Source organism: Spea bombifrons, chromosome 4, assembly GCF_027358695.1.
Source record: "Spea bombifrons isolate aSpeBom1 chromosome 4, aSpeBom1.2.pri, whole genome shotgun sequence".
In the NCBI taxonomy this organism is placed as follows: Eukaryota; Metazoa; Chordata; class Amphibia; order Anura; family Pelobatidae; genus Spea; species Spea bombifrons.
In genome coordinates, this window is record NC_071090.1 from 72,120,344 (window position 1) to 72,134,394 (window position 14,051).

The 14,051-nt window shown below is 39.6% G+C and overlaps 1 protein-coding gene across 2 annotated transcripts; it reads left to right on the forward strand.

Moving 5' to 3' along the window:
- Positions 1-267: 267 nt before the first annotated feature.
- LOC128491076 (TRPM8 channel-associated factor homolog) lies at positions 268-13,521 on the forward strand. Of its 2 annotated transcripts, none has more exons than XM_053463245.1 (8): positions 268-342; positions 5,697-6,318; positions 7,504-8,468; positions 8,757-8,851; positions 10,100-10,313; positions 11,183-11,422; positions 11,783-12,120; positions 13,113-13,521. In XM_053463245.1, the coding sequence occupies exons 2-8, from the start codon at positions 5,702-5,704 to the stop codon at positions 13,368-13,370; spliced, it is 2,727 nt and encodes a 908-aa protein (XP_053319220.1). In that variant the 5' UTR covers positions 268-342; positions 5,697-5,701; the 3' UTR covers positions 13,371-13,521. The 2 variants fall into 2 exon arrangements, with proteins under 2 accessions (XP_053319220.1, XP_053319221.1); XM_053463246.1 differs by having other exon boundaries at positions 287-353.
- Positions 13,522-14,051: the final 530 nt, after the last annotated feature.

Below are 14,051 nucleotides of genomic sequence, written 5' to 3' on the forward strand. Positions count from 1 at the left end.
ATAAGCAAACAGTACAAGCCATAAGATACTATTAGTGAATTAATTCCCTTATGTGAAAAGCTGTCATGGTGACAGATCCGCTTTAATCTGAATTTAAACCTCATTGCTTTCTTATTTTAGATAGTATAAGGGCCCTTTCCAGCAATCTCGCATACTCTGTCCTTCCTCTCTCCATATCTTGCTATTCTCTTCCCTCCCCTACCACATCCCACAGTACTGCCTACTCCAGCACGGACGCAACTACTTTATGAGCTGTCAGTGCCACACCCCTTCCCTGCATAAATACTGTGGGTTGTACAGCTGTCGTTGCAGTTCAATCTCATCTCGTCTTTGGCATTACACGTATGTATCCTGTATGTATCCTGTTTTCATTTACAGGTGTTTGATTTTATAACATAGGTAAGCAACCGTCAGAGCCAGCAATGCAACCTGTGAGTAACGAGTAGAAACTTAGAGAGTGGGTTATCTCAAAGTTATGATCAGTACTTTTGTGTTATAGGGGTTCAATGTACATTTATTGGACTGTAAACCCAGTATATACGTGGTTTTATGCATGCAAAGTGTGTACTCATGCCTCGTTACTCAAATATTTAACAAGACGGTTACGGTTAAACAAGATAAATTATTGGTAAAAAAGTGCATTTGTATCAAATTATGTAGCGTTTTATTTTGTATTATTATTAACAGCTGAAGAAGCATTGGTTCAGTTGAGGTTGGGTGAAAGTCTGAAAATATTTTAACAATTACTACATTGTAAAACCTGTCCGTAGAGTAGAACCTCTTTCTTGGAATGTCTCTTTTGTTGTACAACGTTGTGTAATCTGGTGAACAAACAAAACACATCTGCCATTTAATTACCCTCTCTTATTTTTCTAAATCCTTCTGTGGAGACATGACATAAAGTTCTGATTTAGTGACATCACATTTGATTTCCCCCATCTCCAGATACAAAAGAATCCTTCAAAACTAAAATAAAGCTATTTTAGTTACTGAAGTTTAGGCTCCTTAAGGTCTAGACTCTTTATCTTCAATGTATCCAACTTAGTATTACGACCGCCAATCTGTGAGATGTCTGCCATCAGTTTCTTCAGTGGTGATGATATATCTGGGACAGGTTTTAGGTAGCACCTTCCAGGACGCCATTTCCTAGTTCTCCTCTCAGGAGGACAGGTGGCACCAGTACAATGTGCTATGTAAGGCTATCCCCTCTAGTGTTCATGGCCCAGTTTAGGAGATCAGAGATCTCTATTGAGCAGAGGCACGCCATGGAGGTTGATTACCCAATAGAGTGATCTTCCTCCATTTTGTGCCAGAGCTTCCGCACAACAATACACCAATGAGTTCTTTCAGATTGCCACCTTTAGTAAGCATACTCACTTTTTTTAAAAAGGTTTTTAGGGGGTGCGTCATTTTCCGTTTACATTACTTTACCATTGATGTATTTGATAAAGCCTGCAACCATAGGGCAGGCTGACATGAAGATGTGGGGACAGGTATAAGTTAGGTAGTAAACTAACTATAAATAGAGGACTCATGAGGGCTCATTACTTACCTGGCGAACCGCTGAGCCGATACTGCACTGTCCTTGAGGCTGGTGAGCAGTGGCGAAGTGGTAAGCTGAAGATGGAGGAATTAATGAAAATGCGCCCTCCCACCCTCCCTTATGTTTTATATTTATTGTTTTAAAAAAAATAATCATAATAAAAAAATGTATTTGTCGTGGCTTTTATTAGGGTATGGTTACCCTATAAATTCAATGGGGTGAACTGGAATTTTAAGTTATGCCAGCTGGCTTATAGGGCGGTTGGCAATAGGATTTGAGTTAGTATGTGCTCTGGGGCTTGTGCCAAGGGCTGAAGTTTTTTGGTTACATGTATCAGTTATAAGTTACAAGTTATACGGCCTGATTCATCCAAAATACGTGGTTGTGTTTTTATTCTCTGGTTTGTAAACATTTTTTGTTCATTACATTCACTTGAATTAGGTCCCCTACAACTTAATGAAAACCACTTTTTGACTTACCCTACTTTCTTTTGCAGTCGTTTTCTTTTTTTACCATTTCTGCTAACCTGATTTTTTTTTTTATGGCATTATAAGTCGCATACCACTGAAAGGATGTTTTGTCAATTGTGATACAAAAACAGTCTTTTTTAAAACAGGAAGGATGTTGATCCAAAAGTTACTTTTCCTTGCCTTACTTCATAATGAACTTATTATATGGCGTATGAATGGTTCGCTTCTTGTGTGCTAAGAGTTTAGAAACACACATACAGAAACAGACATTAGTTGCATTACAGCTAAACACTACTACAGAAAATGGAAAAAATGTTTGTCATGGCCACATAAAGATACTGTTGTGAAATACACATTGATGTCCAGGTTGTCACCAAATAATTACTTATTTAGATAAAGAATTTGAATATGTATAGCTTGGAGGAAAGAAGAGAAAGGGGAGATGTGAAAGAAACATTTAACAAACGACTGGAGGTATAGCACAATACCAATAATCTAAAACTAGAGGTTCAGTGGCTTAGATGTAATGTAAGGAAGTTTTGTTTTACTGAGATTTATATAAGTGGAACAGCCTCCCAGCAGAAGTGGTAGACGCAAATACAGCAAGGGCATTTAAAAATGCACATGATAAAAATAAAGCTATCCTGAACCTGAGATGATACTAAGTAGAGATTAAGGTCTGAATCCTTACATCATGAAAACTGGTTAGACTAGATGAGCCAAATGATTCTTATCAATAGCTTTGCCTCTGTCCAGTTAAGAGATTTCACTCGAGTTGCCCTATATCTCTGGAATCTACTCCCAAGGAACCTTCAGCATTCACCCTCCCTCCCAACCAGGGGCGTACCTAGAGTATTTGGCACCCGGGGCGGATCCTGTAAGTGGCACCCCCCCCCAAATCTAAAGACATCTACAAAATTATGTTAAGAACATGTAAACAACTGTAAACAACAAGAAAACTGAAAAAAATAATTAATAACTTATAAGTAAAATAAACACGTTTAAATAACATTTACTGAACATATAATAGTGCTTTCTTTAATAACCCTCCAAAAAAAACGGCGTCCACATTGCCCCCATAGAACCTGACCAGCACCCAAATTACACACACATAGGACGTGCCATATTTGCCCCCAAACAGCCCAGTATGAGTCAGCATTGTTCCCAAACAGCCGAGTGTACGCCATCTTTGTCCCATAAACACGCTACCTGTGCCATCTTTGTCCCATAAACACCCTGCCTGTGCCATTTTTGTCCCATAAACACCCTGCTTATACCATCTTTGCCTTTTTGACAAATCAACTATACACCTATGATTAACACAACCACTTTTACAGTCACTCACTAATTCACTTTCATTCACACAATAATTTATTCTTTCACGCAAATTATTTACACATATTCATTGATGCATTCTCACAAATTCATTAATTCTCTCACTCATTCACACAATTCATCCACACATTAATCCATTCATTTTCACTCTCTCATTCTGACTCTTTATTTCAATATTCTTGCTACCCTCCTTTCTCCCTATCTACCCATTCTCACCCCCTTCTGCCCTATCTAGCCCTTCTCACTCCCTTCTCCCTATCTACCCCCTATCCCCCCCATCTCACTCCCTTCTCCCTATCTACCCCACCCTAACTATCTACCCTCTCCCCCCTTTGAAGTTCACTTACCTTTCAGGAGTCCTGGGGTGGGGGTGCAAGGCCTCTGTCTCCCAGCTCTGCCACTGTATGGAACAGCATGGTAAGTGTGGATTGGTAAGTGTGGATTGGTAAATGTGTGAGAGTGATGGGAGTTATGATGTACTTTAGAGCATAATTATATAATGAAAAAGACATTGGAAATGGTACAGCATAACACCCATCACTCTCACACACTTACCAATCCACACTTACCATTCCAGATGCCACACATACCTATCCACACATACCAATCCACAGATTCCACACATACCAATCCACACTTACCAATCCACATTTACCAATCCACACATTCCACACATACCAATCCACATTTGCCAATCCATACATACCAATCCACAGATTCCACACATACCAATCCACAGATCCCACACATACCAATCCACACTTGCCAATACACATTTACAAATCCAGATTCCACACATACCAATCCACAGATTCCACACATACCAATCCACATTTACCAATCCACACATACCAATCCACAGATTCCACACATACCAATCCACAGATTCCACACATACCAATCCACACTTACCAATCCACAGATTCCACACATACCAATCCACACATACCAATCCACAGATTCCACACATACCAATCCACACATACCAATCCACATTTACCAATCCACAGATTTCACACTTACCAATCCACACATACCAATCCACACATACCAATCCACACATACCAATCCACAGATTCCACACATACCAATCCACACATACCAATCCACTCTCACTGTCACTCTAACTGAATGATTTCCTACCTTTCCTCTTTTCTTCTTACAGCAGTCAGCTCCTTTTCTTTCTCTTCGCTCCTCTTCTTCTGTCTTCTTCCTGGTTCAGAGGGCACGGACGGCGGTGGGCGCGGCTTCAGTGTTGTGCGCCGGGATCTGACAACAAACCCCGGCGCACAGCAGCAGTTGTCGCGCAGATCGCGAGGGAGCGGTATCGGAGGTCTACAGACCTCCGTCTCCCTTGAGTGATTTTAAGCCGGTTCCACAGGCTTAAAATCACTCAAGGGAGCCGGAGGTCTGTTAAAGACCGATACCGCTCCCTTGTGAGCCTTCTCCTCCAGCGGCGGACATTGCTGTCCGTCTCTGGAGGGGTGCCGGCAAGTTGGCACCCCCCTGATGAGCGGCACCCGGTGCGGACCGCCCGCCCCCCGCAAGGTACGCTACTGCTCCCAACATTCAAGAAACATCTCAAAACTCACTTCTTCAGAGAAGCATACCATCTTAGCTGCTAGAACTTCCTTGTCATTGATACAACCACCACGCTACCTCTCACCCTTTCTCTGTGCCTTATGTTTGTCACCCCATTCCCTCTAGATTGTAAGCTTGCGAGCAGGGCTCTCTCCACCGAATGTATCGGATTGTCTTAGTCTGGCAATTCTTGTCTTGTCCTATCCCTTGAATTTATGTATTTTATTGAGCGTTGCGTAAACTGTTGGCACTATATAAATAAAAGATAAAAATAATAATAAGAGATGTGAACTTTTTAAACACTAGAGCTATTTTAAAGTATACTACATAGTTGGAAAATTACATAAAGTCCATCTAGTAGAACATGTTATTAATCCAGAAGAACAATGGTATATTGTGGTGCATCAGCCATCTGGCACAAAACATGGGGGAAGATTACTCTATTGGGTAATCAACCTTCATGTTGCCACTCTGCTCAAAAGGGTGCTTAAAAGAGAGAGATCTGATCTATTTAGCTTTTTCCCAATAATCATTTGGGTGGCATTTTAAAAATATCATTTTGATGATAAAAAAAATGTAAAAGACATACACTGACACTGAAATTTTTTTGTAAACTTATACCATTGCCTATTGAGTGTTTCATTGAAATATGTTTAGGGAATTTTGAGTCAAGAAAAAACTAGATGGTTCTTATCTGCTGTCAGATTCTATGTTTCAGTTGTTCTGCTGCCTTCCACTCATCTGATGACTTTGTTTCTTAACAATAGGGAACATGGCATTTAATGAAGATTACCGTTCACTGGTTCGGGGTATCGCATGCCTGGATTTCACAGGAAACTGCGTACCCTGCAAATTGCTTCTTAATGGAGACTCCGCATTTCCTATTCTTGTGACTCCTGCAGAAGATGTTCTCATAGCTGTATCTCGGTATGGGAAGGGTAGACTGGTGGTTTTGGCTCATGAGTCCTATTTGATGAACCCCCAGTTTACAGGCTTCTTGCAGAATGCAGTGTCCTGGCTAAGTCCATCCCCTGGAGCAGTAATTGGAGTCCACAACAGTTTGGAACCTCTGGCAAAGAATCTCTCTGCTTCAGGATGGAATGTGCAAACAACTCCTGGTCTCATGCAGGGTCTTGGAGTCCTATGCACTACTGGCTATGATGATAATCAAGCTAAGGAGATAATATCCTTTTTGCATGAAGGTGGAGGTCTGCTAATTGGAGCAGAGGCCTGGCACTGGGCAAACAGCTACAGCAGTGACAATGTTTTGCAAAATTTTCCTGGAAACAAAATAGTATCAGTGTCTGGTATTTACTTTACTGGTAAATATGGAGAGAAAGGAACATTTAGTGTTAGTGAAAGTATACCGTGGAGCCCATTGTACACAGAGTAAGTATATGCGCATTCATTTCTTCATTTTTACTACTGTATACCTGTAAGGTATAATTACTGTTAGTGATTGTCATTCTTCTTTATGGATTTTGAATATCATTTACCGATCTTTAGGTTTTAAATTTAGTTTTGATTATTTAACTTTTCACACCTACCAACTGGTGTAATGTAGACATTGTGAAAATGAACATCCACACTAACATACATACATACATATAACCAATGATAACACCACACACTCACACATGCTTACACTATACACTACTACATGCTCACTGTAATGACATACAGTAACACATTCATGCTAACACCATACACTAACATGCATACCGTTCAGTAACACATACTCACTCTGACATCATATACTAAGGGTGCATACATATAGACAAACACACACAACATCAGTGCTGCCACTCCACTACTGCGGGGTCACGTAACACAGCCATATCTCCATAACTCACATGTTCTTTTACATTGAATTACCCAAACCAGGACCAATATCTCTAACTAATAAAAGCAGTCTGCAGACTGTACAACAAGAGTTATGACTACATATTTTATTTAGTAGGTATATGAAAAGGCATAGCTTTCTACTAGTCATTGCACACTGGACCACACTAACTAAAAAATTTACCAAACTAAGATACCACAAATCACAAAGGAGTGAATATGATCTATAAACCACTACTCTTGATCAGTGAGGTTGATTGTGCTTCATGCCTCCCTGACGTGATCTCTTCAGCTATTTTAGGCCACTAACACAGAATATACTCCCATTGCTATGATTAGGTTAAAAATCTGATTTTTTGGTAAGCTGGATGTACCACAAAACTGTAAGTAGAGTTATTTTCTTAGGGTACCATTAAGTATTGTAATTGTATAACAATATTAATAATAGTCAATTAATACTCCCAGCATAGTCTCTATGTGGGATCAGCCAAAGAGTTCTGTGTGTTATAACAGAGCTTTTACTTTTGTACCCAATGTCCCCACACCCTATTAAGTCATCCTCAGAAAATAATATAGGCTGGTGATTCTACTTCATTGTCTATAACCAATGTCCAGCTGTCTTTAAAACCTTTTTACTATTCTGCATTCACTTAGTACGGCTAATGGATTGTTTTTTTACATGTAGTCTGTGGAGTAATTATTACTGTATTACCAGAGTGTCTTCTCTTACAGTGTCAACTTTTCCCAGGATTTGGAGCATCTTTGTCAAGGTGTGCCCCAGTTAGACATCAGCGGTTCAAGTGTCCCCTCAGAGCTTCTGCTTCATGGACCTTTGGCATTTCCAGTTGGATTGAGCAACAGCAATCAGTGTTTTTTTGCTGCTACATATTATGGAAGAGGACGTGTGGTTGTGGGGACACATGAAGGTTACCTAGCTAAACCAGAGCTAAAAACATTCATGCTGAATGCTATATCATGGCTGGACATAGGGAGAAAGGGAATTATTGGCGTTCATCAGAAGCAGGCTAAATTTGCTCAAATTCTGAAGCAAGAGGGTATCAATTGTAAAATATCGAACTTAGTTCCAGGCCTCAGTGTGTATTGTTGTGATTCATACAGTGACACTGAGGCAGCAAGCATCCAGCGGTTTGTAGCGGAGGGAGGAGGCCTCCTTATTGCCGGCCATGCATGGTATTGGTCTTATGGAAAGTCAGGACAAAATGTACTTACCAATTACCCAGGGAATAAAATTCTGAATAAGTTTCGAATTAGCATCCTTGAGAAGACTGTTCCTCAAGGTATCTATAAGACATTAGACCCTGAGGGTGCTGCAAGCTGCTATCACTTCCCCAAAGCATTTTGCAAACTGCAGAAGGACTTAGAAAGTGGGGCAGAAATAAAACCTCCTCTGAGCTCCTGGATGCAGAAGCTCAGACAAGATGCTTCCAGATTCATGAAGCTGCCAGCCAGCCCTCTCATTTCTTCCCAGCAGGAAAAGTTTGCTTGTCTTGTGCGGGGAAGTGTGATCCCCTGTGTTAGTAAAGAACGCCCAGTGACAAGTAACTCTAAAGAGGCTTTAATTCTTTGTTTGGCTCAGGATGTCTGCTGCCTGAATCTAGAGGACAAGCAGACACTGGACGACCTTTCTTTTCAGCATCAACCCTCAGTTACTGTGCATATAGATGCTACAAATCCAGGTAACATTTTACTACATTTGCATAAAAAGTAGTTTCTGTTGGTGGTATGTATTCAAAGCGATTATGGTGCAAACTTTGGAAAGTGGTTTTACTACTACAGCATCCATTGGATTGGTTCATTCAACTGGTTGCTATGCTGATATGTAACATTTTCATACTTTGCACTGAAATCACTTTTTATAAGATGTCCTCCTCACTTTTGGAGGTTTTGGCACACATTTCCATTACATAGCTCTTTTGTGTCACTTTGAGACATTCATATGTAGTAATGTTGATATACTTTATCAGGTGAGAATGCATGGAGAAGCACTGGACTTTATCTGCCTCCTGGAAAAACAGCAGTTATTTTGTTTCCAACATCAGCTGTTGGGCAAGGTCTTCAGGTAATAACTCAAAACAATATCAGATGGAGCTGCAACTGGCATACTGCATTCAAGAGAGCAGGAGAGCGGGGTCCTGGGCTACTTGACAGGATTGAGAACCTTTTCCTATTGAGGTTAAAGTAGACAGATACACTAACGCTCAAAAGTTTGGGGTCACTTAGCTGTTTTCATGGAAAACAAGGACATTTCAAGTTGTGTAACATAATTGTAAAATGGCTTTCTAATGATCATTTAGCCATCTAAACTTAAATTCAGATTAGTGAACACAACCTGCCATCAGAACACAGGAGTGATGGCTTCTGATAAAGGTCCTCTGTATGCCTATGAGTACATTAAATAAATTTCCAACTACAATAGTAATTTAGAACATGAACAATGTCTACAATGTATTTCTGATCCATTTTTTCTAATGGACAATATTTATGTTTCTTTCAAACTGAAGGAAATTTCTAAGTGACCCCAGACTTTTAAATGGTAGCATAAATAAATGCATGGTGAAGAAGACGAAAGGAACATCTTGAGTTTTTGTATGTAGTGTAATGAAAGCTTGTAGGACTAGAAAGGAGGATTGGAGCTGGAGTGGAAACAGACTTGAAAGAAATGGGAGGAGGATGGAGAGTAAGGTTGCAAAAGCCTGGGGTCGAGGAGTTAAAAAACCTTTGTGGGTAAAAAGATTAGTATTAGACTAGAATTTGGATAATGGAAGGGATTTAAGACAGCATGGAAGCAAAGATGAAACGATAATGGTGGGAGGCAGATAAAATATTGATATACAAGATAAAAAATATTCCTAGCTAAAATTTGTTTTACAGATATTTTTCATTTGCAATCACGTTCAAAGGGTAGGTAGCAATCTTTAAAGCTTGGATCAATACAATAGATTTACATCAAAAGTCAAAGTGGTCCGGAAAAGATCATTTTATTACTCCACTGTATTCTTTTCAGTGTATTTTCACAGAATTAAAGTGAATTTCCTTTAACAATTGTTCTGTAGCATGATAATTAATCAATAGAAAGTACCCTGTAACATTAAATTGTCCTTACTTATTGTTGAAACAATAAGTAAGGACAGGGCCTGAGAAGTTTATGGTGTTCTGTGTTTGCCAAGGGTCTTGAAAATATTTAGTTGAGCTTTTTTTTTAGTTATTGGAAAATATTTTTATGTTTATAGAGCACGAGTTTATTTTGGCAAAATTTTAGTCCCCCCTAATACATTGTGCTTGTCTTAATAATTGTGGTGTTATCTAGGTGCAGGTTGGCTGTCAAACAGATGACCTAAGCTCTGCAGACAAGTTTTGTCGAGCCCCTGTGGTCGTGAACAAAATGTGTGTTCTTGGTGAGAAGATTAAGATATCTTGTGTTTGGGGTGGACTCCTGTACATCATTGTCAATGCTAAGATCAAGCTGGGAATGATCCCTGTTACAGTGTATGGAGCAGAACCAGCCGCAACATACATAAAAGGTAAAACCGGAACTATGATGTGTTGCATTGTATATAAACCAGAAAAATCCAAATTAGGTTATAAACAGCATCTATTATTTTGGTGATAAAAGTCTGGTTCTACTGATTAAGCCTTAATGTCACTAGTTGATTGCAATTAGTATTACTGCTTCTCGTTTATGGCTTTTTAAAACAGTTTACGCTAAGTTATATACTTTTTTTAGACCCCCTTGTTCTTCTCCTCTCTTGAAAATGGCCAGATCAAGAGAAAACTGTTCTGAGTTTCTTCTCATATCATTACCTTCCATTATTGTGTGGTGAACAATTTATAGGGGAGGATGACTCATTTGGCTTATTTTGTGTTATAACTTCCTGAGTTATGTTGTTTTATGCATTTTTCTTTTTGTGTGTTATTTGTTGTGGGAATATTGTTTTTGTTATTTAATACTAAATACTGTATCTCTTAATACATTTTTCTAATTTTACAATTCTTGTTTCTAGAGTTTTGTTCAGCCAATGTTATATACCAGAAGCCAATGTTATATACCAGAACATCCAATAATGAATGCCAATGAGTATTATAGTATCCAACAAAACCAAGCAGTGCATCATCCTCAAGTAGGGAACTGCAAAAGCTAAGAGACACTCAAATATGCAGAGGGGATTAGCAAATAGTAATACATACATGTATTTGTGAATCATGACATATTGATAGTGTATAGACTTGTTGATAACAACTTTCTTCTGCTCTGTTGCAAAATATATAATTTTTTGTTGGCTACAATATCTTTTGGTGTCCCTGACAGGTTTCTGTTTTGTGGAATCATCATGAAATGCCTCCTGTCACCTTGGCCTGTTGATATAAGAGTCCAACCTATTCTTTCTTTCAGGCAAGACCAACCTCACATGCTGGAGAGAAAACATCCGTAATCTCCGACCTCCATGGGCTGAGTTAATTGCGGAAAATATCATACTGACAGTACCGTCAGAGTCAATACGCTCATTAGATGACCCAGAATCTCTATTGTCCCTTTGGGATACTTTTATGGAAGCTATAACTGAGCTTGCAGCGACTCCTAAAAAGTGTTTGCGCCCTGAGAGAATTGTAGCAGATGTACAGATCTCAGCTGGTAAATTCTCATTTAATCCACTATATACCACGTCTAAATGCAAAGATATATAAGATGCACTGCAAAATATATTTTTCCAAATGTCTTCTACTAGATTCTCAAAGATAGATTACAATCACAAGCAGTGTTGTCATGACAATTATTTCTTCTGTGTGAGCAGTGGCAATGCCGTTTGGACATTTAGTTTGTCATCTTTATTTGAAGCTTGGGTATTCCTAGTGTATTGAGTTCTATGGCACCCTTTGTTTATGCTTAGATGCACAGCAGCTTTGTAGGGGCTATCTTAAGTTAACCATCTCTCCTGTGTTGGGTGTCTGGAATAGACTGTAGTTTGAGTGTATTGTTTTTTTATCGGTATAGGTTGGATGCATTCTGGGTACCCCATCATGTGCCACATGGAATCTGCAAAGGCATTGACTGACCTTAAGAGCATCAAGAAATCAGGCCTATGGGGAGCCATACATGAGCTTGGTCATAATCAGCAGAGAGGTTATTGGGAGTTCCCCCCACATACCACAGAAGCCACATGTAACCTATGGTCTGTTTATGTACATGAGACCGTCCTGGGAATCTCACGAGATCAAGCTCATAATTGCCTACAGCCAAACAACAGGGACGATCGAATTAAGACATATTTGAAAAATGGAGCCCTCTTACAGCAGTGGAATGTGTGGACTGCACTGGAAACATATCTGCAGGTATCTGTCAGCAAGAGTCAGCATTAAGACAATGTAAAAGTGTGCAGTGTGAGTGTTGTTACACAGATAGTATTTGACACTATGTGATCACCACATAGGGAAGCCAGATAGCAGACCACATTTAGGATACATATCTGAATACCTGGGACCTCTCCAGGTTTCGACTAAGGACCGTTTCTCTGGGTCTCCAGGTCACTATGGGGAAACTGGAGTGGCATTGCTGCACTCCCCACTCCCTGCCCTCATTCCTCATTAAAAATATTGTGTGTCCTGAGTGTTCTGCAGCCCTGTTGTCTCAATAATGTGTACAGAAACAGCAGAATATTTATACATTAAATTGTGTAAATACCATATTCACTCTTTTACTGCCCGAGTACTGGTCTTTAACCATGCTTCTAACCAGATCCACTAAAACCAAAATGCCTCTTTGGTCATTTGAAATGATGTGTTATATGCATGTTGCATGCATTAAGTACAACCTCATGTTACATTATACGCACTTGCAGCATAGTCAGTCATATGAATACATTACTACTATGCAAATTTAGATAATTTTCAGCATATCTTCACGGACTGCATCAGGCCCAGGCTGGCCATCTGGCACACCAGGCAAATGCGTTGTGGGCTGCTGGCCGATAAAAGCCACACACTAACCTGTTATGCTTAACCAGTGGCAGGGCACGTGCTGCATGCAGCGGCTGCATGAGCAAAAAACATAGCATGCAGCTGCGCATATCCAGCCGTCAGCCACACTTACATCATCAGACAGCCACTGGCCTTGGACTGCACCAAGGTGCCATGGCTGCCTAGTCATCGCCAGTCTGGCCCTGGACTGCACCATAATATTTGTTGTTCTCAGAGTAAAATAAATTAGGATCCCTCGCATCATCACAGGTGGCCGTGCTTGTTCCTGGTGGTAGGTTCTAAGGTGTCATAAATCCATGATTTACAGAAGACTCTATTATAAGTCATTTGTTTTTGTCTTATTTCAGTTACAAGAGGGCTTTGGCTGGGACCCGTTTAAACGTGTTTTCTCAGAGTATCAAACTTTCTCGAATGTCAGCAAGGACAAAAATGAGAAGATGAATCTGTGGGTGGAGACATTCTCAAGAGCAGTGAATAGAAACCTCGTCCCGTTTTTCCAGGCCTGGGGATGGCATATTGAGGATAAAACCCGCAACAAACTGTCCTCCTTAATTGAGTGGGAGAATGATCCCATGAAGACGTACACAGCAGGAATCAAAGCATAAAACCAGAAGCCTAAACAGAAACATATCTCTAGCTAATGCCAATACAATTGATTTAGTCAATATTCTGATTCTTTGTAAAATCATACAACTGGCTAATGCACGAGTACAAATTATCAATCTACAATCTAATGTATCAAACTACATTAGCAGTACATTTAAAAATAAATTGCTCTATTATTGGCCCATAAATGAAGCATCCTTTCAGTGAGGCAACATGTACTATCCAGTCCTGTCCAACAAATATATACTGAAGCAAAGAAGCAATGGCTTTTCCAGATATTATGTTTTCAAGAGCAAGAAAGGGCACAGGCAATTTGGAATCTAAAATTAGCAATTTTATGGCAGACAGGAGGCTCCTATTATGCATATATCTTTCTTTACTTTCAACAGCAGCAAAGGTAATATACAAGTTAGTTAGAGAAAAAAATGAACAGGTAGGTGTAACCAAACATGCTATATGCATAGGTAGTCCATTAGCCAATCAGGTCTGGTAGACAGGTATAGTGGCAGTTGAACCTTATAGCTCCTCCTCTTTCTTTGTTGCTGTTCGGACAGTTAAGTACAATTACTTTACTCTCCTTCATTGTTGTATATTTATGAGATATTATACTGATTATTCCTACATTTATTCACTTTGTTTAAATATCATTTATTATTGTATTATATTCTCCAATTTTTATA